A 26,504-nucleotide genomic window follows, 5' to 3' on the forward strand; every position below is an offset into this window, starting at 1 on the left:
TCAGGGATTATGGGAACTGTAGTCAAAAACATCTGGAGAGCACAACATTGCCCACCCACGACCAGAGATAAAAGCTTTTAGGCAACAGCTAACATTTAACTCAACACTGAGTGAAATCCTGTCCATGTAAGTTCCATGGCATAAGGCTGATGATATCATCAGCTGGGTCTTTTTTGGGGGAATTTTTTTTTCTTCCAGTCCAGAAGCTCCTGTGATCCCACCATTGGGATACTGTGGGTGCTGCAAGACAGCAGAAGGAAGTCTTTAATTACAGGAAATTGCCACAGCTGCTGTAGTCATCTCTGTACTGGCAATTTTCAGGAACTAAAGATTTCTCCCCTCCCATCCCATGGCCCTCGTGGGTTCCCGATAATGAAAAAAATTACTTAGGACTGTGGCAGCCTTGGGACAAGAGGCAAAAATGTTTTAACTTCTTTTTAAAAATCACCCTGGCTGATGGCATCAGTCTTATGCCATGCAACTCAACATGAAGAACCACTGTTTTAGAAACCAAATACAGTGGTGCCCCGCATAACAAGCGATTTGTTTAACGACGAATCTGCATAGTGATGTTTTTGCGATCGCAAAAGCGATCGCATTGTGATGTTTCTAATGGTAAAACATCGCTTTACAATTTCGCATAGCGATGTGTTTTTTAACAGCTGATCGGCGGTTCCAAAATGGCCACCCGCTGTGTTTTCGCACCCTTTCCTCGCTTTCCGGGCAGCAAAAATGGCAGCCGCATGGAGGATTTCCACATAACGGTGAGTTTTTTGCCCATAGGAACACATTAAACATGTTTTAATGCGTTCCTATGGGCTTTTTTGCCCCGCATAGGAACGAATCCACATAGCGATGATTTTTTCGGAACGGATTATCGTCGCTATGCGGGGCACCACTGTACAAATGGCTGACTAGAAACTTTAGAGGTCAGACCAGGGCAGAGACACAGATTACCTAACTAGCCTATAACAATTTAAAACAATACGGTTTTAAGCTGCTTCACACGTCACAAAGAAGTGAGGCAAACACTGTGATATGTCCACCACTCAGAGCTTAATATTCATAGTCACCATGCCATTTACCTGAATGTCATGTAACAACAGGGAAATTATCTTATTCCAGAACAGATTTCAGCATGGTGCTCAAAGAAGAATAAATTGCTTATCCCGATCCAAGACACATCCCCTGTTCACAGTGTGGTGTTCCACAAGACCCCAATCCCTCATCCACAATCAAGATCTAAGTGCCAAAACCTTAGGTGGAGTAAGTATCAGGCATGTATAAAAACAGCACTCGAGTCACACAAATTTCAAAATAGCTTCCATACACTTAATCATGTTGAGACATTTTAATCTGCCACTTTTGCTTTCAGTATTTCTATTTTATCCGCCCTTCACCTGGATTTGCCTCTTTTTTTCCCACTCAGCCTATAGTCTACTGAAAAGCTTCCTTTTATTTGCAATAGAAGAGAAATAATGAACGTTGCAAACTGAGTATTCTCTATTCTGCAGATAGCGAAGAGCCATCCTGATCAGGGGTGACAAACTACAGTATTTACATTACATTAGGCATCCTTCAGTCTTGAGAGACTATGGTAACCTGTTCTGTATGGAGGATTTGGAATAGCGTCTAGTGTGGCTGAGGAGGCCAATTCGAGAGTGACAAACCCTTCTACACCGAAGACAAATCCAATCTGTTCCCTGTTCAGCTCCCTGATTTTGCTGCTTTTGTAATTTCCAATAGGGGGAATGTGTTGCCCACCCTTACGCCCAATGGCATTGCACCAGTATGATGCCTGAAACTGCTACTGTTGCAGCTGGAGTTAAGAGGGAAAACATAGCAACTCTCTATGATTCAGGAGGATGCCAGAATGGAGTCCCATACCATTTAACCCTGACTGGGCCTAGTCTTCCTTCCTTCTGGAAGGGAGGAGGAGAAGAAGAAAGTCAGTAGTTTAGTAACAATGCCAAATTTCACGTTGCACTTCTTTTCGTGCTGGATGGAAGTGCCATCAAACTGTGGGTATGCATGGTCACAAAAAGGGCAGGCAGGTTCACAGAAAGGTGAGTTGCCCACACCTGCTATGAATGAACCAATCTTGGATAAGCAACAGAGAAAAAAACAGAACCAACATAAAGACTATGACCAGAGGTAGGCAAGAGGTGGGGAAAAGAGGGAACTGTTAGGTTGTCCGGTATCCAGCACCACTTGAATAGTGACCTTCTTTTCCTCCCTTTCCTGCTATAGGCCTCTGTTGTACCATAATTCCTGTTCCAGTGGATTTCTAAGTTCGCCAGAGCAGGTCTTTTGGGGTGCCTGGGGGGCTGAAGTGTGGGAGATGTACACATTCTGACGGGAGAGGCAAGATGTTGCAGAAGTGCATCACTAGATTCAAAAAGGAGACTTTAAAGGGGTATTTAAGTTTACGTAATTATATTACACCAGAAATCTTAACAAAATGAAATGAAAAAACCTCATCTATGATTTCACTCCTTTTAGTCTTCACAAGTTCACTTCCAAATCAAACCCATGATTTTGGATGAATGTTTAATTACTAACATTTATGTATTATTCATACTTCTACTTCACTGCTCTCCACATATACCTAAGCTATGACACAGCACACGGCTCTCCTCATCGCTACTGAATCCTAAAAACATCCCTATGAGGAAGTTCAAATTTAAAAGAGAAGGACTTGTTCACTGAGTTTCCCAGTTTTGTGAGGACTTAAACTGGATCTCCTGGAGCAGTTGAAACCTGCCACTTCTGGGCAATCCATAACCCTTCAACTTTTTACCTTGTAAAGCAATACTGATGGAAAATGCAAACACAGGTCACCTACTTATATTCAAAAATATATTGAACTAAGTTGCCCATTTCTACTGGTGAAATCCCAATTCTCAATTTATTTTAATATGTTCCTGTTACTGAGCATGACTTATGCACACACCTGATCCCCCACAACCCGTGAAATCCAAAATTAAAGAGATTTACCAGGTGGGTTAAGAACAACCCAGCCGCCCTTTTCTTGCTGGTGCATCCAGACCTTCCAACCCTTGGCCCCTTTTTCTCCAATCCGAGGCTCACCACTGTCCCAAAATGGTTCAAAGAACTCCACCTGTAGTTGGGGATGAAGATGTCATACCAAAGATTCAAATGCAATGTTATAGGCAGGGAAGATGTTGGAGATGCATTTCAAATAAGCCTGCAGTATTTCTTTGTTTATGCTCTGTAAAGACAAAAACTACATTGTTGTAGACTAATACATTTCATTTGGCATATACAGTGGTGCCTCGCATAACGAGCACACCGTTTAACGATGAATCCACATAGCGATGCGGATTTTGTGATTGCTAATGCGATCACATACCGATGTTTTATCGCATTGCGATGGGGGAACGACTGTTCGGCGGTTCCAAAATGGCCACTGGAACATCCATAATGGCCGCCGGAACACCCAAAATGGCCACCGGAACATGGGGAAACATCGCAGAACGGTGAGTTTTGGGCCCATTTGGAACTTTTCTGTTCCGTTTAGCGATGTTTCCCCATACCGAAGGTTAATCCGGAATGGATTAACCTCACTATGCGGGGCACCACTGTACTTTCACAGATGACATCTGATGAAATGGGCTGCAGACCACAACAGCATGCACCAAATAAAACATATTAGTCCTTAAAATGCCACAAGATTCTTCACTGATTTGCTGCAAAAGACCACAAACCAACATGGCTTCTCTCTGTAAATTTTTGAAGTGTTTCCCTGGTTTTGCAGATTAATCCTTGAAAGAAATGACTAAAGAATGCCTGGCCAAGGTAGGGCAAAAATGGTCCCCCTGATCTTCAAAAGCTGTCAATCCCTCATTTAGCTTTTCATCCAAACCAGCCAAATAAGATGCATAAGGTGAGATACAAACTGATAATGTCTCTAGCCTTCACCACCATTAACAAACTTTTCATTTGAAAATGTCATTACAGTATTGTTTGCTTTCAATGAAGAGAACTTATGACTGGATTTAATTTAACCTTGGAGAAAACAATGATGTGTGTAATAGATTATCTGTAAAAACACTTAAGCTTATTAGCAGCACATATACAGGAAGTATATTCTTCAGTTTTTCAGTCTTATGCACATTAGATTATATTCAAACTACTCCTTAAAAAGAAAAACAAACAACAAAATAGGGAAAGATGAATATAAAGACACACATCCCCATGACATTTCCTTTTTCGGTCCCCATTTCATTGCTCTAACAGAGATGAAAAAATACTTACCACTGATATATTTTAAATTTAGACTTCATGGAATTCAACCTATAAATAACAAAGCAGTCCTAATATGCACAAAAGTTTATTCTCCAAGCTGAATTCAATTATTATGCTATTCACTGCTAAAGCAAAGTCTCTCCTCTCGATGTTTATGACGTGCAGATTACAACTCCATGCCAGATACAGCAGCCCCTTATAGGCTTACCAAACTGTACAAATACTTCCCGAGCCACAGGCATCTAATGCTTGTTGCAAAATAAAGGTCTTTACATGCAAATGGTTACCCTGGCATAGCAGATGCTGAACTGACTTCACCCTTCAACCTATTTACATATTGAATGGACAAATCAGAAACTGAATCCAGCTGGAATAGAGTCATCTCTGGCAGCTGGAAATGACAGTGACCTGCAAATGACCCATACAGTCAAATGACAAAGGGGTTGGGGATGAAACGGCCAGCAATTTCTCCTTCACAGAGACAGGAGTACATCTTCTGAGTTAAGTCAGTGAAGCAGCCAGACGAGCAGTAGCTCACAGCAGAAAACCACCACTTGCAATGTTCACCCTGTATCTGGCATACTGTGAATGCCATGAACTCACTAGACAGCTGTAGGCAAGCTGCTCTCTCTCAGATTCAACACTCCAGTCTGTGAAATGGGAGAATAACAACATTAGCTGACTTTATAGTAGGGGTGGGTATGACAAACTCACTAGCCCCGTGTGTGTGTGTGGGGGGGGGGGGACAGGAAAAGCACCCTGTGTAGTAAGTAGCACAGGCAGATCTATGGGCTCCCTGTATACTACTGAAAGGTTGCAGCTGAGGGAGGTTTCGGGATATCACAGTGGCCAACATGTGCCCCCTAAATACATCTCTCCACTCACCCCTCGATCCCCCAATTACCTCATACGGCAGTTTAAAAAAAATTTTGACTAAAAATTGCCTTCAGTTCCCTGGGAAGCAATTTCACCATGTATACGTGAGTAGCGATTCCCAGTGTGGTGTAGTGGATAGAGTGACACATGAGGATTCTGGAGAATAAGGTTCAAATCTCCACTTGGTCATGGAAATTCACTTGGGGAGTGGAACTGGTAAAGCCACTCCTTAAATATCTTACTTATTTTGAAAATCCTGTTAAGGTCACTATTAGTCAGTTCCCACTTGACAACAAAGAACACACACATACCTCCTAGTGAAGCTCTAATTAGCACAGGATGGGGCGCCACTATTTTTGTTATTTTCTCTGCGTGACTGGTATTTACATTTTCACTTTTGCTTTACAGAGCTGGTGGAAAAGATTAGAAAAAATATGAAGAAAAATGACTGTAAAAAATGAAGGATCAGAATTCTAATTCTTACCTGTCCCCTTGTTGACATATCCTTCACGCTATCAGGCTTAAAAAAGGTGAAGTCAATCAGAGCTTGGAAGAGAGAGACAGCTTTTTCCGAATGGCCTGCCTGCCTAAGGAAATGGCACTGTTGAAGAAAGATGGCTGGGAAGAATGAGAAAGAATAAAATCATAAAAGGGGTCTTTGAGATTTAGGATCCAAACACCTTTTAATCCTTTTTTCCTGCTGCTATTTCTAGTGAGTCTCACAAGACTGCATTGTGTAACATTAAATAATAATCAATGTAACCCTTATTTCCATGTTAATTATCTGCCTTCTATCTGAGACAATAAATCCCATCAATCTTGCAACTAACCAGCACATTCGCTTTTGGAGATACTGGCCAAGATCCTGTTGCAGCTATGCAAAGGCATAGCTTCTGAGGAGAAGTGCTCTAAGTTAGGAAATCTTCACAGTCCTTGGCTGAAATTCAGAAGCAAGTTGCAAATAGGACAGGCCCATTGAAACAGTGGGGATTTGTCAAGTTAACTCCTCTGTAGCCTCTACTGATTTAAGAAGCCTGCTCTTGCTATGACTTATTACTGGATCTCAGCCACTATCTGTTACACACTGAGTTACACAACTTGGAGGGCAACAGATAATGTTTCTTTATTTGGGTCAATTCACTGTATAAAACTTTCACCTTTTGCATAACTGTGCAATAGGATTTCAGCTGCTGAACTGTAACTTCTTAGCATCCAAAGACATACATGAGGGTGTTCTTAAGAACCAACACAATGGACTAGGCAGATTCAAGAACATTCTTGACCCTCAGTCTATGACATTACAAAGTCATAGACTGAGGGTCACCTGGAAGCTGGATGTGGAAAAAGCAAAGCCATGATAAGTGGATCCAAAGATACGTATACAGTACTTTAACATTAAAAGCCTGTGGACTATTCATCTAATACATTAGAAATGGAGGAAAGGATAAAATTGTTAAAAGGTGGACTGAAGTAAAATGCTACAGAATAACTTATCTGGGAGCAAGAGGCGAGTTCAAATAATGAATTAAAATTTGGCAAGACAGAAAGCAGCCATATAGTGTGAGGGTTCGAATTGGGCCTCCAGCTGGTCAGACACAAACACAGGACGCTCTTTCTTTAAGAACTCAAAACTGGGATTTATTGGTACATTCAACGTGGGTTTTGCAACTTTAAACTTCTTAACAAAGTTATCTCTCGTTGCCAACGGGTCAAACGAGGGTGTCCATAAGTCTTGTAAAAACGGGTTGTAACCAGATTCATACCATGGACCTTTAATGAAAGGGTTAGTGTCCTCATAGTGCGGTGAATCCAAACCAGTGTCACTCAAGGGAAGGGTCTCCTCATCTCTTCCCTCCAAGTCGAAGGGGTTGTCTCTCTCGGATAGTGGGTCCCAAGGTCCGGTGAATACCTCCTCCAGCGAGGCTCCTCCAAACGCCATGCCCTCCTTTCTCGTTCCTCCCTCTCCACTGCTTCTTTCTCTTCCCTTAACCTCCATCACCACTCTTTGGCTTCGGACTCCCCCCAGTAAGAGGGTCTAGGACAGTGGTCCCCAATCTTGGGTCTCCAGATGTTCTTGGACTACAACTCCCAGAAGCCTTCACCACCACCTCTGCTGGCCAGGATTTCTGGGAGTTGAAGTCCAAGAACATCTGGAGGCCCAAGGTTGGGGACCACTGGTTTAGGAGGCAAGCCTCTCCTCCTTCGGTAGTCGGCCTCTTCCCGAGACCCGGACCTTTTCACATTTCCCTGTCCAGGGATCTTCGATCCAAATCAACTCCCAACCCTCCGGTATGTCATCTCTCTTCCCTTTTATATCCACACTTCCCGCCTCCACTAACGGTCTGCCCCTCTCTTCTGTTCCCGTCTTCTCAGTCCCGGTTTGGGTAGACACTGATATCTTTGTTATCCCCCATTCTAGGTCCTGGGTATCTACTCCCTGCTGCACTTTCATGACACGGGAGGCTGGAGAATCTGTCTGCACCTCTTGTTCTTAGAGGAGGACGACACTCCGGCGAGGGCTTCAATCCTCTCGCCTCTGTTCTCACATATAGTAAATCAGAACACTGGTCCATCTAGTTCATTATCATCTACACCAAGGCAGGAACTGTGTCCCTTCAGATGTTGGTCTGCAGCTTTCACAATCCTTCACATTTGTGACACTGGTCAAACATTTAAAGCAGTGGTTCCTAACCTTGGGTCCCCAGTTATTTTGGATGAAAACTCCAAGAAACCTTTGCTGCAAGTTGCCAGGATTTGTGGGAGCTATAGTTCAAGAACATTTGGGGACCCAAGATTGGGAATCACCACTCTAGAGCATTATATAGACATGAACATAAGAAGAGCCATAATGGATGAGACTGTAGACCTCTGAAGTCCAGAATTCTATTCATACAGTAGCCAGCCAGATGCCTACAGAAAGCCTACAAGCAGGATTAGAACTCAACAGCACCTCTTTGCTTGCCACAAACTGATAGACAGGGGCATACTGTCTCTTGCACCGGAAAGAACATACATCAATTATAACTAGTAACCATTGATAGTGTCATCCTTCATGAATCTGCCTAATCTCCTTTGAAAGTTGTCCAAATTGGCAGTTGTTACTACATATTGTGGCAATCAATCCTGTATTTCAACTATGCACTGTGTTAAAATACCAGGGATTGAACCTGAAACCTTTTGCATGCAAAGCATGTACTTTACCACTGAGTTACAGCCACAGGCTGCATTGGAATATACCAAAGGTCCTAGGCTGGAAGAGAGTGACCTTGAGGTCCATCTGGCTTCTATAGTTTTCTGGCTTGACGGGATGAGTGTGACAAGCCATGCAAGAGGTGAACACAAGGGGGCAGAAGCCTTAAGCTATCTTAGGTCACAGACCGCTTCCAGCCCTAATTGTAGAATGCTGTCTGAAGCTTGGTTTACCCAACAGTATCTTCATAACCAAGCTTGAAATATGATATACTAATAAATGACTGACAATTGTATAATTTTCTTAATAAGTAAATGAGACACTGTCAGGGTAAATTTAGTCCACATTAGAGGTATGGATAAAAAAGAATATTCACAAATCTTCAAAACAACAACCAGATTTCCAACATGGGTATTATTTTTATAGCCATGTCAAAACTAATTTGCTCTAGTGCTTGCAAGCCTGGCACTTTTCAGCATCAAAAAAATTGCTTTGTTAGTAACTTTGAATCTTCTTAAAACATTGCTGCATTCCTTGAAAGGAATCTGGTGAAGATAAATTCAAGATAAAGTGTAAATGCTCATGCAGTCAATACGTCACTATCCATTTACAATTAGAAGTTTGGGGAGAATAGCAAAAGTTGCAGATGTAAACCCCCCCCCCCCATAAAAATCCTTGAAGGACTTCAGAAGAGGGAGAAAACCACAAACAGCCCACAAAGGCCTGCACATGTTCAGTGGTGAGACAGAACAGAATAACCTGGAGGAGAACCTAACTGACTCAAACCATGAAAATGAACACTCCACTCTGGAAAAATTTCTCATAGGTCAAACTTGTTCCACTGATATTTAAAGTGATGATAACAATAAACACTAAATGCTTATTTCTGTTACCTTTCATGCACCTACTTAGGCAAAGTATGCCTACACTAAGGAGAGGGATATATACGAAGTTGTACATCTAGCAGGCTCATTTCTATACTCAGCAATTAATGAGTCCACTTCAGTGTGTACCAGAAAGAGACAAGCTCACACAGAGAAAAAAACTGGTAACTTATCCTGTAACTGGGCAGTCCATCATTCCTCCCAATAAAACTCAACTCATTCTACCTACTGGACGATTTCCATTATTTGAGATTACAACCTCTCTTCTGGAATCTGGAAGTTGAGTCATGGCAACTGGACTTCTTTCTTATTAGGGTGAAACATTTTGCTACTCATCCAAGTACAGTGGTGCCTCGCTTAACGATTACCTCATTAAACGATGAAACTGCTTTACGATGAAGTTTTTGCGATCGCTATTGCAATCAAAATGATGTTCTTATGGGGGAAAATCACTTAACGATAATCGGTTCCCTGCTTCGGGAACCGATTTTTCGCTAGACGGTGATTTTGAAACAGCTGATCGGCGGCTCTAAAATGGCCACCCGCTGTGCAAAATGGCTTCCCGCTGTGTTTTAGGACGGATTCCTCGCTTTACAGGCACTGGAAAATGGCCGCCCTATGGAGGATCTTCGCCACACACTGAATTATTTAGCCCATTGGAACACACTGAACCAGTTTTCAATGCATTTCAATGGGTTTTTAAATTTTGCTTGACGAGGATTTCGCTTAACAGCAATTTCAATGGAACGGATTATCCCCATCAAGCGAGGCACCACTGTAGCTTCTTCAGTCTGAGGAGTTGGTAGGAGATCCCTGATATATCTTCTAGCTGGTTTCACTTCCGCATGATCTAAATAGGCTCATTAGATGGACAAATCCCTCTTCTGCAGTCCTTCTCCACCCATTGTCATGGGTAGTGTTAACAGTGGTCTTTCTGGTGGGTGTGCCCCTGGTATTTCTGGGAACAGATGAAAAGGCAGAATGATAAATAAGAGACAGATTGTATCTAAGGCCTCCACCCCTGTTGAGTAAGGGATTTTCTATATGAACATGTATGCCCCCCCGACACCTTCTCTCAAACCACTTATCCTCTCATTCCAAAATGAGTACATCTTGTGAGTGTCCTCACAAGATGTGAGTGTCCTTTGTCCTTCAAATAATGAAACACAAATAGCGAAACGTTTCAACCTAATAAGAAAGAGGTCCAGTTGCCATGACTCAGCTTCCAGATAACTTACCTGGATGACTGAGAACCTTCAGATATATTGCTCTCTTCTGGAAGATAAACATCTGTCATTGTGTCTCGTATGGATATGGAATACATACTTTTTAAAGGTGCATCTTTACAGAATGTTATGCCAAATAAAATGTGTACATTGTTGTTGTGGGTTTTTCGGGCTCTTTGGCCGTGTTCTGAAGGTTGTTCTTCCTAACGTTTTGACAGTCTCTGTGGCCAGCATCATCTCCAGAGCATAGGTTGCTGTCCTCTGAAGATGCCGGCCACAGAGACTGGTGAAACGTTAGGAAGAACAACCTTCAGAACATGGCTAAAGAGCCCGAAAAAACCCACAACAACTATTAGATCCCGGCTGTGAAAGCCTTCACGAATAAAATGTGTAAATCTTTAAACTGTCACAAGATTCTTCACTGTTTTTGATCCAACAGGCTAACACAGTTACGCCTGGGCACTATTAGAAAACATGCCTCAGTGTTAGTGAGAAAGACAATCAGACAATGTTAAATACTATGCTCTTACCTAGCATGGCTTCTTCTGTGCCCGGCAGCACTGGATGCGATACCATACTGCCATCCTGTACTGCCGACAAAGTGCTCAGGCATTTGCCATACAGGTTATGAATTTTTGAAACAGTAAAAGTACTGAACTGGCTCTGACAGAACAAGAGGTACTTCTGCCAAAGCTCTGGGTTGTTCGGGTGTAAGAAAACCAGTTTCTGCCATTCCTTGATCACAGCTGATGGTTCCCAAAACTCTGTGCAAAGCTTTAGCCTGGCCAGTTTCAAATCAACGTTGTTTGGGTTGCTTTCAATAGCTCTCTCCAGAATTGCTAGCTTCTTCTCCAAAATGAGCTTGAGTGATTTCTTTCTTGTCTCCCGTTCACCCTCACCGACTGTGTAGCAACTGGGGCGTGTCATGAGTTCATCCTTCAAAAGAAAGAAGGAAAAAGAATAATCAAAAGACAAAAATATTAAGAGTGGAGCGCATTCACATTCTCCTGAAGAACATCCACAGCACTGTTCATTAAGTGTTTTTTAAGTGGATGCTTGGAAATGAACAATGTCTGAAAGGTTCAGGACGAATGAAACAGACAAAGGGCTCTGTATCCTCTTTCCTCCTATTAGAATAGTAAGACTGGGGTTACAGCAATGTTGTTGTTGTTGAGCAGGTCAGTTGTTGGTCTGCTGGTAAATCTGTGCTCATGCATTCACACATTACACCCTTTTTCCTACAAGTGACCAATGAGGGAATGGTTCTGCTGAACTTTATTTGTTCAAAAGTGTCTCCATTCTAGCATCCATATACCATATCCTAGGATGGTTCCTAATATATTTACAAATATATCATAAAAACCTTTCCAAAACATAACCCACAATGAAAGCACATGTTACCTGAAAAGAAATAAAATCCATCCACATTTTGACATCTCTGGGATTCTCTCTGATTTTCCGGTTATATTCTTCCACTTTCATTATTAGGAGGGAGTTTCCATTTTTTGAGCTCCCTTGGGGTTCCTGCTCCTTTAGTGATTCTTGCTCTGGGGGACCTTTTCCTTGTAGCCATAATGTGGTCAGTGGGTCATAAATCCCCAAAGGGTTTACATGGCTTGTAGTAGGAGCATCATCTGTGTCCAGTTCCAAAATTGGTATCCAAGGAGCTGAACCAGAAGAAGAACCTTCATGTTTATGGTTGATGAAAATGCTATCTACATTCAAGAGCTTCAGCCCTCCTTTGGTAAAGTAGCGTTCTGGACGTTTATGAGATGTCTTTTTCTCTGTGGCTGAGGTATCCCAGATAATATGTTGCTTCTTCAAATCAATGCCAAGACAGAAGTTGCTTCTTCTCTTGTATCTTTGAAAAACAACAATTAACGTTAAGTCCTTCCAAGAAAATAGAGAGAGAAAGAGCTGAAGAAACAACTCTCAGACAAATCCTGATCAGAGACTTAGAAAAGCTACTGTTTTGTACTAAAACTCTCAGTACAACTTCTCCCTGGAGCTAGCTGGGGATCCTGGGTGTACAAATGGAAAAATCAACAGTACCATCATTGACTTAAGAACAAAGTGATAGTACTTAATATATTTCCATGTAGCATTTGTAAAGGCACACTAGAGAAGCTGTTTACATCTCAACTGCTAGAATCACAGTACAATCCTATCATATGGATTTACAGAGCAAGTCCTCACTCCCTGATGTTCAGTGCTACTGACTTCCAAGCAAGCATGCACAACTCCACAGCCTCAGAGGTTTCAAATCCATTACGAGTTTTATTCAGTAGCTCTCAGCTATAGCTTCCTCATTATTTTTACTTGAGGAGCCAAGGTTTGAGAATACAAAAAGCAACATAAGAGGCATCTGAATTTATTTTGCTCTGTTTTAAACAGAATATGATAGAGAGCAATACAAGCAAACATTCATTTCAGAGATCCCTAACCAGAATGTATTTTAAATATTTTAAGTGGGTATTGATGAATTCACTGGAAGGACAGATCCTGAAGCTGAGGCTCCAATACTTTGGTCATCTGATGAGAAGATAAGACTCCCTGGAAAAGATCCTGATGTTGGGAAAATGTGAAGGCAAGAGGAGAAGGGGACGACAGAGGACGAGATGGTTGGACAGTGTCACCAAAGCGACCAACATGAATTTGACCCAACTCTGGAAAGCAGTGGAAAACAGGAGGGCCTGGCGTGCTCTGGTCCATGGGGTCACAAAGAGTCAAAAATGACTTAACAACTAAACAACAAAAATTAATGAATAACTCTACCAACCCAATAATCAATTCCAATTCATGGTAACCTCAAGTTCTTCTAAGTATAGAGTACTCAGAAGTGATTCACATTTTCCCTGTCCTTCTGGTGGTGTCTGGGACTTTGAAGCTTGGACAAAGCTGCATAGGTGGCAGGGCATGCAACCCTCTTGGACATACACACTCTGGTGATGGCCCTTCTCCCAAGAGGCAGAGTGGGGATTCAAACTCCTGGCCCCCAGGCACTCCAATCCACTAAGCTATAACAATTCAGATGGGCAATACAGCACCTATAAATTGATCTGCTTTACCAGTAGAGGAGCATAGTCAAGTCACAAGCCAGTGATCTACCAGGGATAGCTAAAGATACTATGCTGTTCAAAGCAGAGCAGAAAATGTTGTCTCCAAAGTCAATGTGTATATATTAATTATGCTCAGCCAACATATTTTGGTACATGACCTACAAGGACCTCTCACTGTCCTGTGAGCAGAAAATAAAACAAAAACAAAGGAAATAACTAGGAATTTGTTGGGCTTTCATGAAAGGTACTTGAAACTGGCTGCCCATAGTGACCAGCTGCCTAACAGAAAGGCCAGCCCATTTAGTCTCCAGATGTGTCAGAAAAAAGGTGAGTCAAGTCTTCTTCCACTGAATCCTTCGTGGTCCTGTCAAAACCTTTGCTTGCTGAAATAAGAATAATTCCAACATTTGTGCACAGCATGGAGCTCGGCTGCCCTCAAGAGTTGAACAGAAATGGGTTGGTGAAGCTATAGTTTCATAGCTTTCTTAGAAGCCAGGAAATTCCCATGTACAAACACCAATGTGAAAAGAAAAAAATGAATATTTCCAATTAACAAATAGCATATGAATAGCCATCATAAACTTGAGCTAGGGAGGGAGGTGAAAATAAAAGCTCACTGAACTCAACGAACTTTGCATTGCTAGACTCATCGGGTGCAGTTCAGTCATACGGCTGGCTCTGCAAATGGAGGAATGTCAAGATTTAAAATGGGCCTCAGGTGGTGAATTGCAAATACAGCTCACTGGGTGCAATCATGACATTTGGGAGCAAATGTCCTTCCATGTGCCAGCTGGATTCAAAGCATCCACTGCAGTGCGCATTATGGATTATGAGAGATTCTCAGGGGATCACGCAATGTACATGAAAAGCAACCTATTAAAAACCACTGTTTTTTTAAAAATCAAAATGACTTTAAAAATACAAAATAATCAGCAGCTTTATCGCTGATTTTTCTATTTTGCAGCCAGTTACAGCACCAATGTAATGAAATGTTTTTCTCCTCTATAAATAGATTAATTGGTATAAATATGTTACAACTAATCAAAGAGCATGTGAATTCAAAGTCATATCCTGAATCTGTACATCCTCATTTTTAGATGACAGAAATATTTATGATTCACAATAGTAAGAATATAAAAAGACAAGGTAGCATTTCAGATAGGTTTTAGGATCTACCAATCAATTTATTATTTCATCCACCAGCCACATGACATTTGGAAAATGACATAGTACGGTTATAGTATTATGTCTCGGACATAAAGCACAATTTGTTTTGTTTGAAGCAGAAGCAATCTAGGATCTTAGCTACAACAAGGAACAGATGGCTGGAACAACATATGGGATACGCGCCTGGGTCTTTCATACAAGGTAACAGTTCTGTTTGAGAGCCATCAGTGGCAGGTAAAAAGGAGAAAGGATCAACGAAGCCACAACTGAAAACAACAAGAATTGGGTATATGCAACTTTACTCAGACAGACACATCATTCCTAAAAAAAATTCCCAAATTCAACCCTCTGTCACCATAAACCTGTTTATTAAGGCACTTTCACAACAGTAAATATCATTACCTCGCAATGTTTCCTCGATACAATGACTTGTATTGCCAGTTAGCAGGGTCTGGATCCTTATCTGTTCTGAATAACTCTGTTGTCAAACCCTGAACATCATCAAGCCAAACAGAATTATAGTTCACACTTAAGGATTTGTCTTGTAGACTGCAAAGGAAAAAAAAGAGGGTGGAAATAGATTTTTTTCAGTCTCTATGATAAATTCTAGACAACATAGAAATTAATTGTGCTGGGTCCAAAAAAAAACCCCACAAGAAACAAGGTTTATACGATTAGTCGGTGCCACCTGTTTTTTTAGGGTTGCTGTTTTTGATGTTTCTATTTTTATTTTGGTTTTCTATTATATGTTTTGTAATCCGCCCAGAATAGTGTTGTTGACACTAATGGAAGTGGGATACAAATTGAATGAAAGGATGACTGAATGAATAAATGAATGAATGTAGAAACCAAAATCTAAAATGGATTTCAAGAATCACAACAATGCTTAGATCAGCCATAGGCAACATGAGTGTAAACATGAGTCTAGTTCAAAGTACTGTATCACTGACCTTAAAGAAGCTTACTCCCCATTTATTATTACGTCAAGTCATTTCCCCATTACTCCCAGGTAAATGGACATAGGACCACAGCATAAATGACTTCAAATTTAAACTAGACCTATGTTTCCTTTCTTAACATGACTTTACATGTTTACCTTTCCATAGTTATTATTTTAATGGTCAGCTGAATTATGAACTATTGCTTTAAGACTTTCTGTGCTATTATTATGCCTTGTTGTTTATACAGAGCCATCAGTATGCATAAAGTTTACAGAGTCACAGTTAGGAAAGAAGGACAGTTGAACCAAAGTATCCTAACAAGCAGAAGAAAAGAAGGAGAAGAAGTGAAATAGTGAAAAGCTTTTCTGTTTTTGAAAAGACAGACCGTCTAGCCTCAGAAGGAAGACTTACACCATAGCAGTCTTTTGTTGGTAATTTATTAGTAAACTGGTCATAAATGGAGGGTTCAAAAGACATGTTAAAGATTCAGGAGACATGTTAATACAATCTTCCCCAAAGGTCCTGCAGTTTATTTCAAAGACAGGAGCAGTTAAAGGTGGCACAAATTTTTCATATAAAATTTAGATCTTAAATGTGCCAGGGACCGCTGAAAAGATACAATAATTTTGGAAGTCATCCCAAGTGATTTTGCAAGGAATGAACTGGAAAAGGAGGTAAATAGCATAGGGGTTTAAAGAATATACAAAGTTGTGGCATGTAATTGAAATTATGTCTGAAATCATGTTGCTAGTAATTTGCAACTAGAGTAGGACCAGTGACTCAACAGAACTTACAGAAGAGTTTACTCACCAAATCCACACTAATTCAATGTGTTTATCCTAGTTGTAACTTACTATGCTAAGCAAAAGGATTTCAGCTATAAATTCACAGCTAAATTTCTAAACTAAAAGGATGCAGTGAATTATTGTTATTATACTGTATAATGAGGGCATCCTTTCCACTATCCAAACACTCAAGTGATAAATCCCAACAGCCTGATGAAATGCATGTAGAAGGAGGAAAAAGACACCTGTTTATTTTAGGCTTGCAAAATAAACTAGTGGCATGAAATTTCAGTTAGATTTTAGAATCTTGAGTAGGGAAGGCATGATCCTCCAGATACTGTTGGACAACGACTTCCATCATCCTTTATCACTGACATTGCTGAACAGGACTACAGGGAGCTGGCATCCCAAAACACCTTGGGGGCACACATTTCCAAACCTTATTTAGAAAACAACCACTTCACATCGCTTAATTCTGTTCAGATAAAACTTCTGTCAGCATTTCAGATAGCAACCTGGGTTCCTTTAAGCAAAGTTTCTCAATCTCTATTCACACCTGTGACTGAGAGGGAAATTGACCCAAAGGCTCAAAAGGGCAGAGATCCTGCTGCTTCATATAAGAAATGTTGTAAGATTTAATGTAATTACTATGTTCTGGAGTCCGAACGAGTTGGGCCTCACATAGCAAACAACAGTCATAATAAAGTGCAATGATAAAAGAAAACTTAGAACTTACACAGAACCAATTGCAGCATACCAAAAGCACACTTTCAAGTACAAATCATTTCCTACAGTTTGGACATTGGCTGTTGGATACAGAACTGAAGTACAGTGGTGCCTCGCTTAACGAGCGCACCATATAACGATGAATTCGCATAGCGATCCATTTTTTGGGATCGCTAATGCGAAGGCATACCGGCGGTCACAAAGGGCAAAACTCGCATTGCGAAGATTGGTAAGTGTTTCGCTTACCGATCTTTGCATTGCGACGTCGGGGATCAGCTGTTCGGCGGTTCCAAAATGGCCGCTGGACGACCCAAAATGGCCATGCGCAGCGTTTTCGCGCCCTGCCCTTGCTTACCGAGGGCGCGAAAATGGCTGCCGCTATGGAGGAACATCGCTGAACGGTGAGTTTTGTGCCCATTTGGGTTTCACCATTCCGTTTAGCTATGTTTCCCCGGATTAACCTCGCTATGCGGGGCACCACTGTATTAAATATGAATAGTATAATAGCCAAAATCCTGTTATTTCCATAGGCTGGTGTATGTTCAACCAAAAGCAAACTGTCACTGGTTAAGAAGTCAACACTGTGTTTCTCATTGTATATCAGCTATGTGACATGGTGCACGGAATCAAAACAAGCTTTGACTTTTTAAGTACTGGCTGCACAATGGTGGAGGGTGGAATTTCACTTAACTGGGGCTTAGATTACAGGCATCCTGAAAAATCATACTAGGTCTTATTTTCAGGTTAGGTCTTATTTTCGGGGAAATGGTATGGTTTTTCAGACTATTATCTTGGGGATATGACTATGACCTCTGGCACTACAGTGGTGGGCTGCGCAGAGAGATGGGGAAAGAGCGGTTGGGCTCCTGCCAGGATTGGCCCACCAACAACAATGAAGGACCCCAGCAGCATGCGGAGCCCGATGAATCACTTGACCGGTTCTAGGGGAAGCAACTGGGCCCCTGTGGCACCTGTGGTGCCGTGCCGCAGATTGTATTTGTATTCCCAAAACACAAATACGAAGTGCCTGTATTCAAGATCTCCAACTATCATATCAATTTGTGCTGATTTTATTCAAATCTGCTTCATCTTCTGCCCAATCTGACTACACCTTTTCCTAATCCAAGCAAAACATGCAGTACTGCTTAAGCTCTGGAACCAGTTATGCGCTCAGGAACAGAAGGACCAGTAGTGTAGTGGAGCCAGGGTTAGAGTCCCAGGACTTTCAGATAAACAAGAACATGCCACTATCTGCCTTGCCTTTTCCAAGCTCCTCTGTTCTGTGAGCTTCATTTCAATCCTCTCAGTAGCTAGGACAGAAACAGCTTTTTCCAGGGACAACATATTGTTTCAAACTACAGTGGTGCCTCGCATCGTTGAACGGGGCAGGGATTTCCATTGGAACGCATTAAACATGGTTTAATGCGTTCCAAATGGGCCAAATACTCACCGTTCAGCGAAGCTTCTTAATGGCCGGCAGCCATTTTCGCGCCCTTGCCTCGCTTAACGAGGGCGCGAAAACGCTGCGCGCGGCCATTTTGGGCCATTTCCGGGCTTCCGGCGGCCATTTTGGCCGCCAAACAGCTGATCGTCAGGCTTCGTTTTGCAAAGATCAGTAAGCGAAACGCTTACCGGTCTTTGCAAAGCGAATTTAGCCCTATTTAAAAAACGTTAAGCGATCGCATTAGCGATCCGAAAAAACGGATCGCTATGCGATTTCGTCGTTATGCAGTGCGCTCGTTAAGCGAGGCACCACTGTATTTGAAATGCAAAGTATTTGATAGTGGTTTGCTCTTTAATCGGCTATTAAGTGTCTTTAGATTTACAAAAGACTGTCCCCCATTTGTTGATATGAACTGACCCAAGTGCATGCATTTCTGGACTTGTCTAAGGGGGCTGGACCCGGGGGCTGCCATGATTTCCATCTCCACTTCTAAATCTACCACAACACAGCAGAGGACACATTTCCTTTGTCACTTGTGCGCCTTATTCCATTCCTCCACAGCTTGCTGCTGCTTCTTTCTCCTCCATTTTAGTTTCAGGGGAGACTACGAGCAGGAAGCCCATAAATTATATTTCTGTAGCCTTTTTCTCCCTCCAAGCTCCCTGGACAAAAATGAAATGAATGAATGACAGGAACTGGCAAGTCTTTCAGGTGTCATTTCGCACTCACATGAACCACAATCCTACACATATTTACTAGGAAATATGTCACGAAAGTGTTCAGTAAAGTTACTTTCTGCTATTTTTGTCTAAGATTGCAGCCTTGTTCTCATGTTTGAATAGCCTTGATGACCAGTGTTATTCAGAAAGAGCAAGGAATAAAGAATTTATCAGGATGAATATAAATCCGGAAACAGAGGGTACTTACGTACTTCAATTCTGGTCCTTTTTCATTATTTCTATCATCTCTCATATCCTCAGCATCTGATTCTGATTCAGTGCTGCTCCTGTCTCTTTTACTTCTCTTTTTGGCTTTCTTGTGATTTCGCTGTTTTTTCTTTTTCTTTCTTTTCCTAGCAGATTTTTGTATTCCTTCACAGGCTTCACATTCTTCTGGGGGCTCCAAGCCAGACGTTGTTCTGTTTACAAATGTAGAGAAAACTAAGAACAAAAAGAACTCTGTTGATAATATTCAAAACTAGATTCTTAAGGCTACAGGAACACAGAAAGATCTGACAGGGAGTGCAAGAAAACAGTTTTAAAATGATTAAAGAAATGTGTGTGTAAATTGAGAGGAGACATTTGAACGAAAATGTTGAGCATTCTGTAGCATTTTAGTAAGTTCTGCAGGTCCAAACGCAACAAAAAATTTATACTGAATTCTGACACTAGATAGGAAAAGACATGGGAAAAGTTACTTATTCTGACTATTTCCAGAATATGTATTCACGAAGGCTTTCATGGCCGGGATGCCGGCCACAGAGACTGGCGAAACGTTAGGAAGAACAACCTTCAGAACACGGCCAAAGAGCCCGAAAAACCCACAACAACTATTTCCAGAATCCTCCAGCCGGCATAGTCAGGGCTGTATTGGCAGTGGGATTCTAAGAACGATAATCCAACAAAGTAACTTCCTCTATCTTTGGATAATTTTAGGTCACAATGGCTCTAGGGTTTATACATGATCTTTTCTTGCAAACACTGAGAATATAAAGTCCTTCATCACATAAACTGCGCAAGCCCAAACACTGCTTACAGATTTTTCCGTAATTTCCTGTCATCTACTCTAATCATGGGACTCTGCTTGAAGGATCTCTGATAGCATGTTTTCTGGGAATTCTGAGACTACCTGAAAGCAGGAGAAGACATCTTTGTAAACTAGTCCCAGGTCTGATAAAATTTCATCACTAGATATAAACCACAATATTATGCATTTCTAGCTAGCAGACCCATTGTGGTTAATAGGGCTTACTCCTAGGTTAGTGTACACAGGACCCCTGCTTATTATAAACAAAATATGTTACCACAATTGTGGTCTGAATCTGTTAGTCCCAGCTAGAGTTGACTCAGTGAAAAAATGGAATTGATGTGAACTGCTGATTGCGAAGTTCACATGAATTCAATGTATCTATACCAGGTGGAACTAACGAATGGGTTTAGGCCAGTACAAGCAAACAATGTTGATCTAGTGTCAACAAACACCTCACCTTTGGAGAGATGTTTTCTCAGAATCAAGGTCTGTGACGTCTAAAGCATGTTGGTGTAGTCTCAGTGCATCTTCATTCCGAAAGCTTGGGTTAGTTAACCAGTTCAATTCTGTAGACAGACATAAGGCGGCATTTAAAAAGAAAGCAACCGCCTTCTTCCAGGCTGGAGATTTTTCAGGTTAGCAGACAATACTGCTTTCAAAAATATGATTTGGACAAAAAGAAAATAAAGATTACAGATCTTCAACATTTCATGAAACCAAAACTTACCTTTTCAGATACAGTGTATCATTCAGAGGTTAAGTGCTTCCCACACAATAGCAGAACAGTTTACTTTTTAGAATGGTATCAAAATAGGTACTTGTACAATGTTGTACCAACAGCAAAGATGGGGTGCTATGTGCAATGGTTGCTTTACTCCTCTTCTTCCTGCACTATTTAATTCCTGAAATAAGTGGCGTGTATAATATAATGTTTTTCCCTACCTTCTTCCATCAGCAACCACAAACATGGAAAATGAAAAAGAGGTGAATGAAGCAATATGTTGCACCATTAATAACTGTTACAGAAAGAAAGGTAACTGTATGTGGCATTGATGTTTTTAGCTGTATAGAAACCTGTTTCGTGATACATCTATTTCCACTCCAATAGCAGAATCTAGCTTCACTTTAGCACTCTTTGAGAAAATTCCTTCATGCCCCCTAAAACCAACTCCAGAAGCCCTCACAGCAGACAGACGTCAGTGGAATCCAGCCACAATTTTTGCAACCTGCAGTATGAAAGAGCATACACCCCAGAAATAAAACACATTTTTGCATGTAAAAAGTCCCAAATGTGATCTCTGCCATCTCCAGGTATTACTAGCAGACACTCTGTGCTGAAATGCAAGAAAGCAACCACCTGACTAACAAGGGCGACGTAATGCCATTTCAATATTTTGGACTGTAACTCCTATACTTTGACCACCAATTAACGTTGCCTACATTTTACGAGTCACACTCCAATATGCAAGTCATATTGATAGGCTCGTTTTAGGAGAAGTGAATAATTTTCATCAGAGGAGCATGGCTAAAATGCAGTGTATCAGGGAAAAATATTTGATGCAATAATCAGTTCATGTTTACCATTCCAGCTTTCAAAAATGAACCCATTCCTTTTGTTTCCATAGTATAAAAAGAAAAAAAATGTTCTGATCTGTCTTGGCATCATGCAGGAAGACCTACAATTGGTAAGATTTAGTATTTGTTCATCTTGTTAAGAAGTCTTCTGAACACTTATGAAAGGATATCTGACTATTACTGGCACAGTGCATTTTCCTTTTGACCTCCACATTAGGAAAAATAGCTGGACCATCTATGAATACAGACTGTGTTTCAGGGTCACCAAAAGAGTCCGTAATTAATTATCTGCCAAAAGCAACTTTCAGATAGGCATATCTAGGGTTCTGTTAGTAAATTTCAAGACAGAATTATCAGGATTTCAGGAAAGGCATTTGCAGTTTGAAAAAAATACATCAATATCATACTACAAGCATTTATTTCAAAACCAGGGGGAAATAATGTTACCTGTTGCTTTCTTGGGATGTACCTTATCACATCAACCTATGATGTGCAACATTGCACTTACTTTCTAAACTTTCAAATATATCAATTTATTTTTAGCTGCAATGTTTCAAATTTCAAAAAAAAAATTATTGAGGGAAGCACTAGCATGAATTTTTATGTTTATCAAAGTACATGGGTTTTTAAAAAGTTGATAAAAACTGTGCTGGTAAATTAAGCATTATAGAAAAATATTAATACATTTATTCATTCATACGTGAGAAAAACTTTAGTTCTATCTTCTATCTCTTTGAGTTCCTGCTGTAATTGTTACATGGTGTCAAGTTGCTTCTGACAAACCTATGAATCACTGGCTTCCAAAATGCTTAAACAGTAAGAAACCACTCTGCTTTGTCAGTAGGTACTTAACAAAATGTAGTAATTGGCTTTTAGAATAATTGCTAGAATAGGGTGTAATAAGATGAGATAGCAAAAAGACTCCAGTCCTGGAATGCCTTGTCACTGCCTGTGCTGCAGATTAGTAACTCTTGATGAAATTAAACTGGAGATTGGATAGAACTCATGGGTCCTTACTTATAGATAACTGATTCTGTTAACAGTCTTCAACTTATCTGTAGACCAAATTGTGTGACACGACAGAAACAAACCAGACTTCAGAATTAAATACTTCACCTTGAACAGCTACCACACACACAAAAAGGATCTTCAAGTGACAGAAACTGTCAGCACCATTTTATAAAATGATGACAGCAGCTTGAACATATTTGACATTCTATGGATAATTAGGGAACTGTGAAAACAATTTTTGGAAGTCAACACAATGTACTCTGTCATTTCAAGGAAGTCCCTGCTCATAATGTGAAGAAAGATTTAGTGAATTTGGGAATAAACAGAAGAGAAGGTATATTACATGAAAATTTCAAAAACCAATAGGCCAAAGTTACAGGAAGTCAGAGTAGCTACATATGCATATTAGACTACAGTGGTGCCTCGCTTAACGACGATAATCCATTCCAGGAAAATCACAGTTAAGCAAAAACATCGTAAAGCGAAATTAAAAAACCCAATGAAACACATTGAGAACTGTTCAATGCGTTCCAATGGGCTAAAAACTCACTGTCCAGTGAAGATCCTCCATACAGTGGCCATTTTTGGCACCTGTATAGCAAGGAATCTGTCCCTAAGCACAGTGGGGAGCCATTTTAAGCACCCGGTGGCCATTCTGAAAACCCGACGATCAGCTTTTTTTGATCATCGTAAAGCAAAAATCGGTTCCCAAAGCAGGGAACCGATCATCGCTAAGCGAAATTTCCCCATTTAGACCATCGTTTTGCGATCACAATTGTGATCGCAAAAACGTCGTCATGAAGCGGATTCGTCATAATGCGGGGTAATCGTTAAGCAGGGCATGACTGTAATCAGAGGCCAGTCAACTTTGACAAAGGCCCCACTGGCCACTCAAGAATCCACTCAACGTTTGCATCTTACCCTACAGATTCCAGCACCGACAACACCATCTGTGTGAGTTTTTAAAACAAAGGGAGCATGCACCTTATGTTTAAGTAAGATCATGCTTCTGGAAAATTTCTGTGGCACAAATCAGCTGCAAAAGAAGGTGCTATTAAACATACTCTTGTTTAAAGAGAAATAGGGAGTTGGAAACTTTGTAGATGGCACAGCAGCAAATTCAAAAGCAGCCACTACAAGAAGACGTCAATGGTATGGATGCAAATCACATTATCTACCCCTGCACTAAGTCATGGTTTATGCTAGCCACAAGTTGCTACTTTAACCATGAACTGCCTGACAAAGGAGTAAAGAAAAACCACTGTCCAGTATACCTGTTCTGGACTGTTTCTCTCCTTCTCCTTTGCTTCATGAATTGGCTGTTTTCTATATTCTCTGCTGCAAAAATAGCAGAGGACTCCCTATGCAAGCTGCCTTTTGGTGCTGAAGAATCGGAGATCAAAGTGGAGATACAAACTATCATTCTTCCGTAAGACTTTTAAGTGCCAACATGTTGGAACCAACCTGCAGCAATCTTACTACCTGTTTCCCTGAAAGTAAGACCTAAACTGAAAATAAGATCTAGTATGATTTTTCAGGATGCTGGCAATATAAGCCCTATCCCAAAAATATGCCCCAGTTAAGTGAAACCCCACCCACCACCATTGCGCAGCAACCAAAAGAATATGACATGACTGTATTTGAATAAATGTAGATTGTTGGACATGAAAAAAATTAAAACTTCCCCTGAAAATAAGCCCTAATGTGTTTTTTGGAGCAAAAATTAATATAAGACCCTGTCTTATGTTCAGGGAAACACGGTAGGAGTTTCAAAGTGAGATACTTAACAAGCAATTTTACCAATTCCACACCCCAATGAGCTTCCATGGTTGATTGGGGATTTGAACCCAGGCTAGAGATTGGGAGCTTGATGCTCCATGGTGCCTTTTTGATCTTAATGATCTATAAGATCTCTTCCAGCTCTGCAGTTCTATAATGATGATTAATAATAATAATAATAATCTACTACACCACACTGGCCATCATTTTTCATATGCTCCAATGTTATTCAAAGAAAGAATCTGAGACTCCAAAGCCAAAGAAAAAGTGTATGGTTTTTTAAGGACCGCATACTACACCAACTTCTGTGGTATTACAGCTGGTCCTCATGAATTTCTATTAGCCAGCTATGAATTTCGTGTTTGCTTCTTCCCCCACACCTACCTCCCTAAGTTTATTATTTAGAACTAGATCCATTCTGTCTGTACAGAAAATGGGGCAAACCAAAGGTGATACTTCCACTTTTTTTGAAAATTTTGAAAAACTGTGTACAGTATGTAGTGAAGCCTGCCCTCACCTACTGCCCCTTGTAAGAAATTGCACACCCCAAACAGTGTGGTGTAATTCACTGGTTCTTAACCTTGGGTTACTCAGGAGTTTTGGACTGCAACTCCCAGAAGCCTTCACCACCAACTGTGCTGGCTGGGGTTTCTGGGAGTTGCAGTTCAAAAACATCAGAGTAACAAAGGTTAAGAACCACCGGTGTAGTTGATAGAATGATGGCCTGAAACTCTGGAGACCAGGGTTCGATTCCCCACTTCATCAAGGAAACTCCCTGGGAAAATATATCTGGTAAAACCACTCCTTAAATACCTCCCTTATCTTGAAAACAATATTAGGGGCGCTATAGTGCGGTTTCGACTTGACAGCACAGAACACACCCACCTATACCCACGCGTGTGGACCGCTGCAAAATTAAAAACTTGGAAGACGTGCACATCTGCCCGCATAATTGTCAACTGGGTATTGTGATGGGGCGGGTTTGCATATACCAACGTCCACGCCAGGGCAAAATCTCCACAGGAGAGAAGCGGGGCGCCTCTCTTGGGAAGCCGCTCTACTACTAAGCTCCCTGATGCAAACGCTTCGGCAAGGAGGAACGGCAAAGGTAGGGGCTAGTTCACCAGGAAGTGCTTTACCTCTTTTGGAGCCCCCACTCTGCGCCGCGGGCGCCTCCCCGGCTTGAGTAGCGCCTGCAAAGGCAGGGAAGAGCGCCATCGCTCCCAGCTCTCGGAACACAAGCGCGGCCACTTCCTTGATCCGCCACTTCCAAAGAAACCTGGTTGACTCGCAGACAAGATGGCGCTGCCGACGCTCCTGGGCACGCTGGGAAATGTAGTTCTCCGTTGCTTCGTGCGAAAATGGCGTCGGTAAAGAGGCTTTGTCAAGGCGTTCTATACGCCGTGGTGTGTAACCCAGAACACCGCCGTTCGCTATAAGGCAGTGCATTCTACGGCAACGGGAGGGGAATATGTTTGCTTGTGTGTTTCTTAAAATGCTTTTCAACTTGCTGAACCCACTTTTTCTCAACGCCAGCAATACACTTTTTGAAAAAGTCCTTAGATCAAGGGAGGCCGCCAAAATAGCTGTGCCAACTCTTCAATTTGGATTGCAATTTAAAAGATTCTTGATATTAGGTATATGGCGTATCCCATAAAATTTAGAAGCCTGTGCCAAAAACTTCTAAAATGGCCAAATTGAAAGGTCCATGAAGGAGTGCAAGAAAACATAAGAACCAATTATTGAAATGAAGCTTTAATTGTAGACTCCTGTATTTGATAACATATACTTTGGTGGGGAAGAATATTAAGTTGGATATTATC

General features: G+C 41.2%; 1 protein-coding gene across 1 annotated transcript in view; it reads right to left on the reverse strand.

Moving 5' to 3' along the window:
- The window catches only part of NRDE2 (NRDE-2, necessary for RNA interference, domain containing), a 39,116-nt gene extending 12,971 nt beyond the window's left edge, over positions 1 to 26,145 (reverse strand). Inside the window, exons 1-8 of the mRNA XM_020807590.3 lie at positions 25,821 to 26,145; positions 20,774 to 20,882; positions 19,499 to 19,705; positions 15,074 to 15,220; positions 11,847 to 12,306; positions 10,976 to 11,381; positions 5,630 to 5,763; positions 2,998 to 3,121 (exon numbers count right to left, since the gene is read on the reverse strand). Coding sequence (XP_020663249.3) covers positions 2,998 to 3,121; positions 5,630 to 5,763; positions 10,976 to 11,381; positions 11,847 to 12,306; positions 15,074 to 15,220; positions 19,499 to 19,705; positions 20,774 to 20,882; positions 25,821 to 26,130 — 1,897 coding nt within the window. The 5' untranslated portion in view covers positions 26,131 to 26,145. The remainder of the gene's footprint in view (positions 1 to 2,997; positions 3,122 to 5,629; positions 5,764 to 10,975; positions 11,382 to 11,846; positions 12,307 to 15,073; positions 15,221 to 19,498; positions 19,706 to 20,773; positions 20,883 to 25,820) is intronic.
- Between the last annotated feature and the right edge of the window lie 359 nt (positions 26,146 to 26,504).

The sequence above is a fragment of the Pogona vitticeps genome, chromosome 1 (assembly GCF_051106095.1).
Source record: "Pogona vitticeps strain Pit_001003342236 chromosome 1, PviZW2.1, whole genome shotgun sequence".
Classification (NCBI taxonomy): domain Eukaryota; kingdom Metazoa; phylum Chordata; class Lepidosauria; order Squamata; family Agamidae; genus Pogona; species Pogona vitticeps.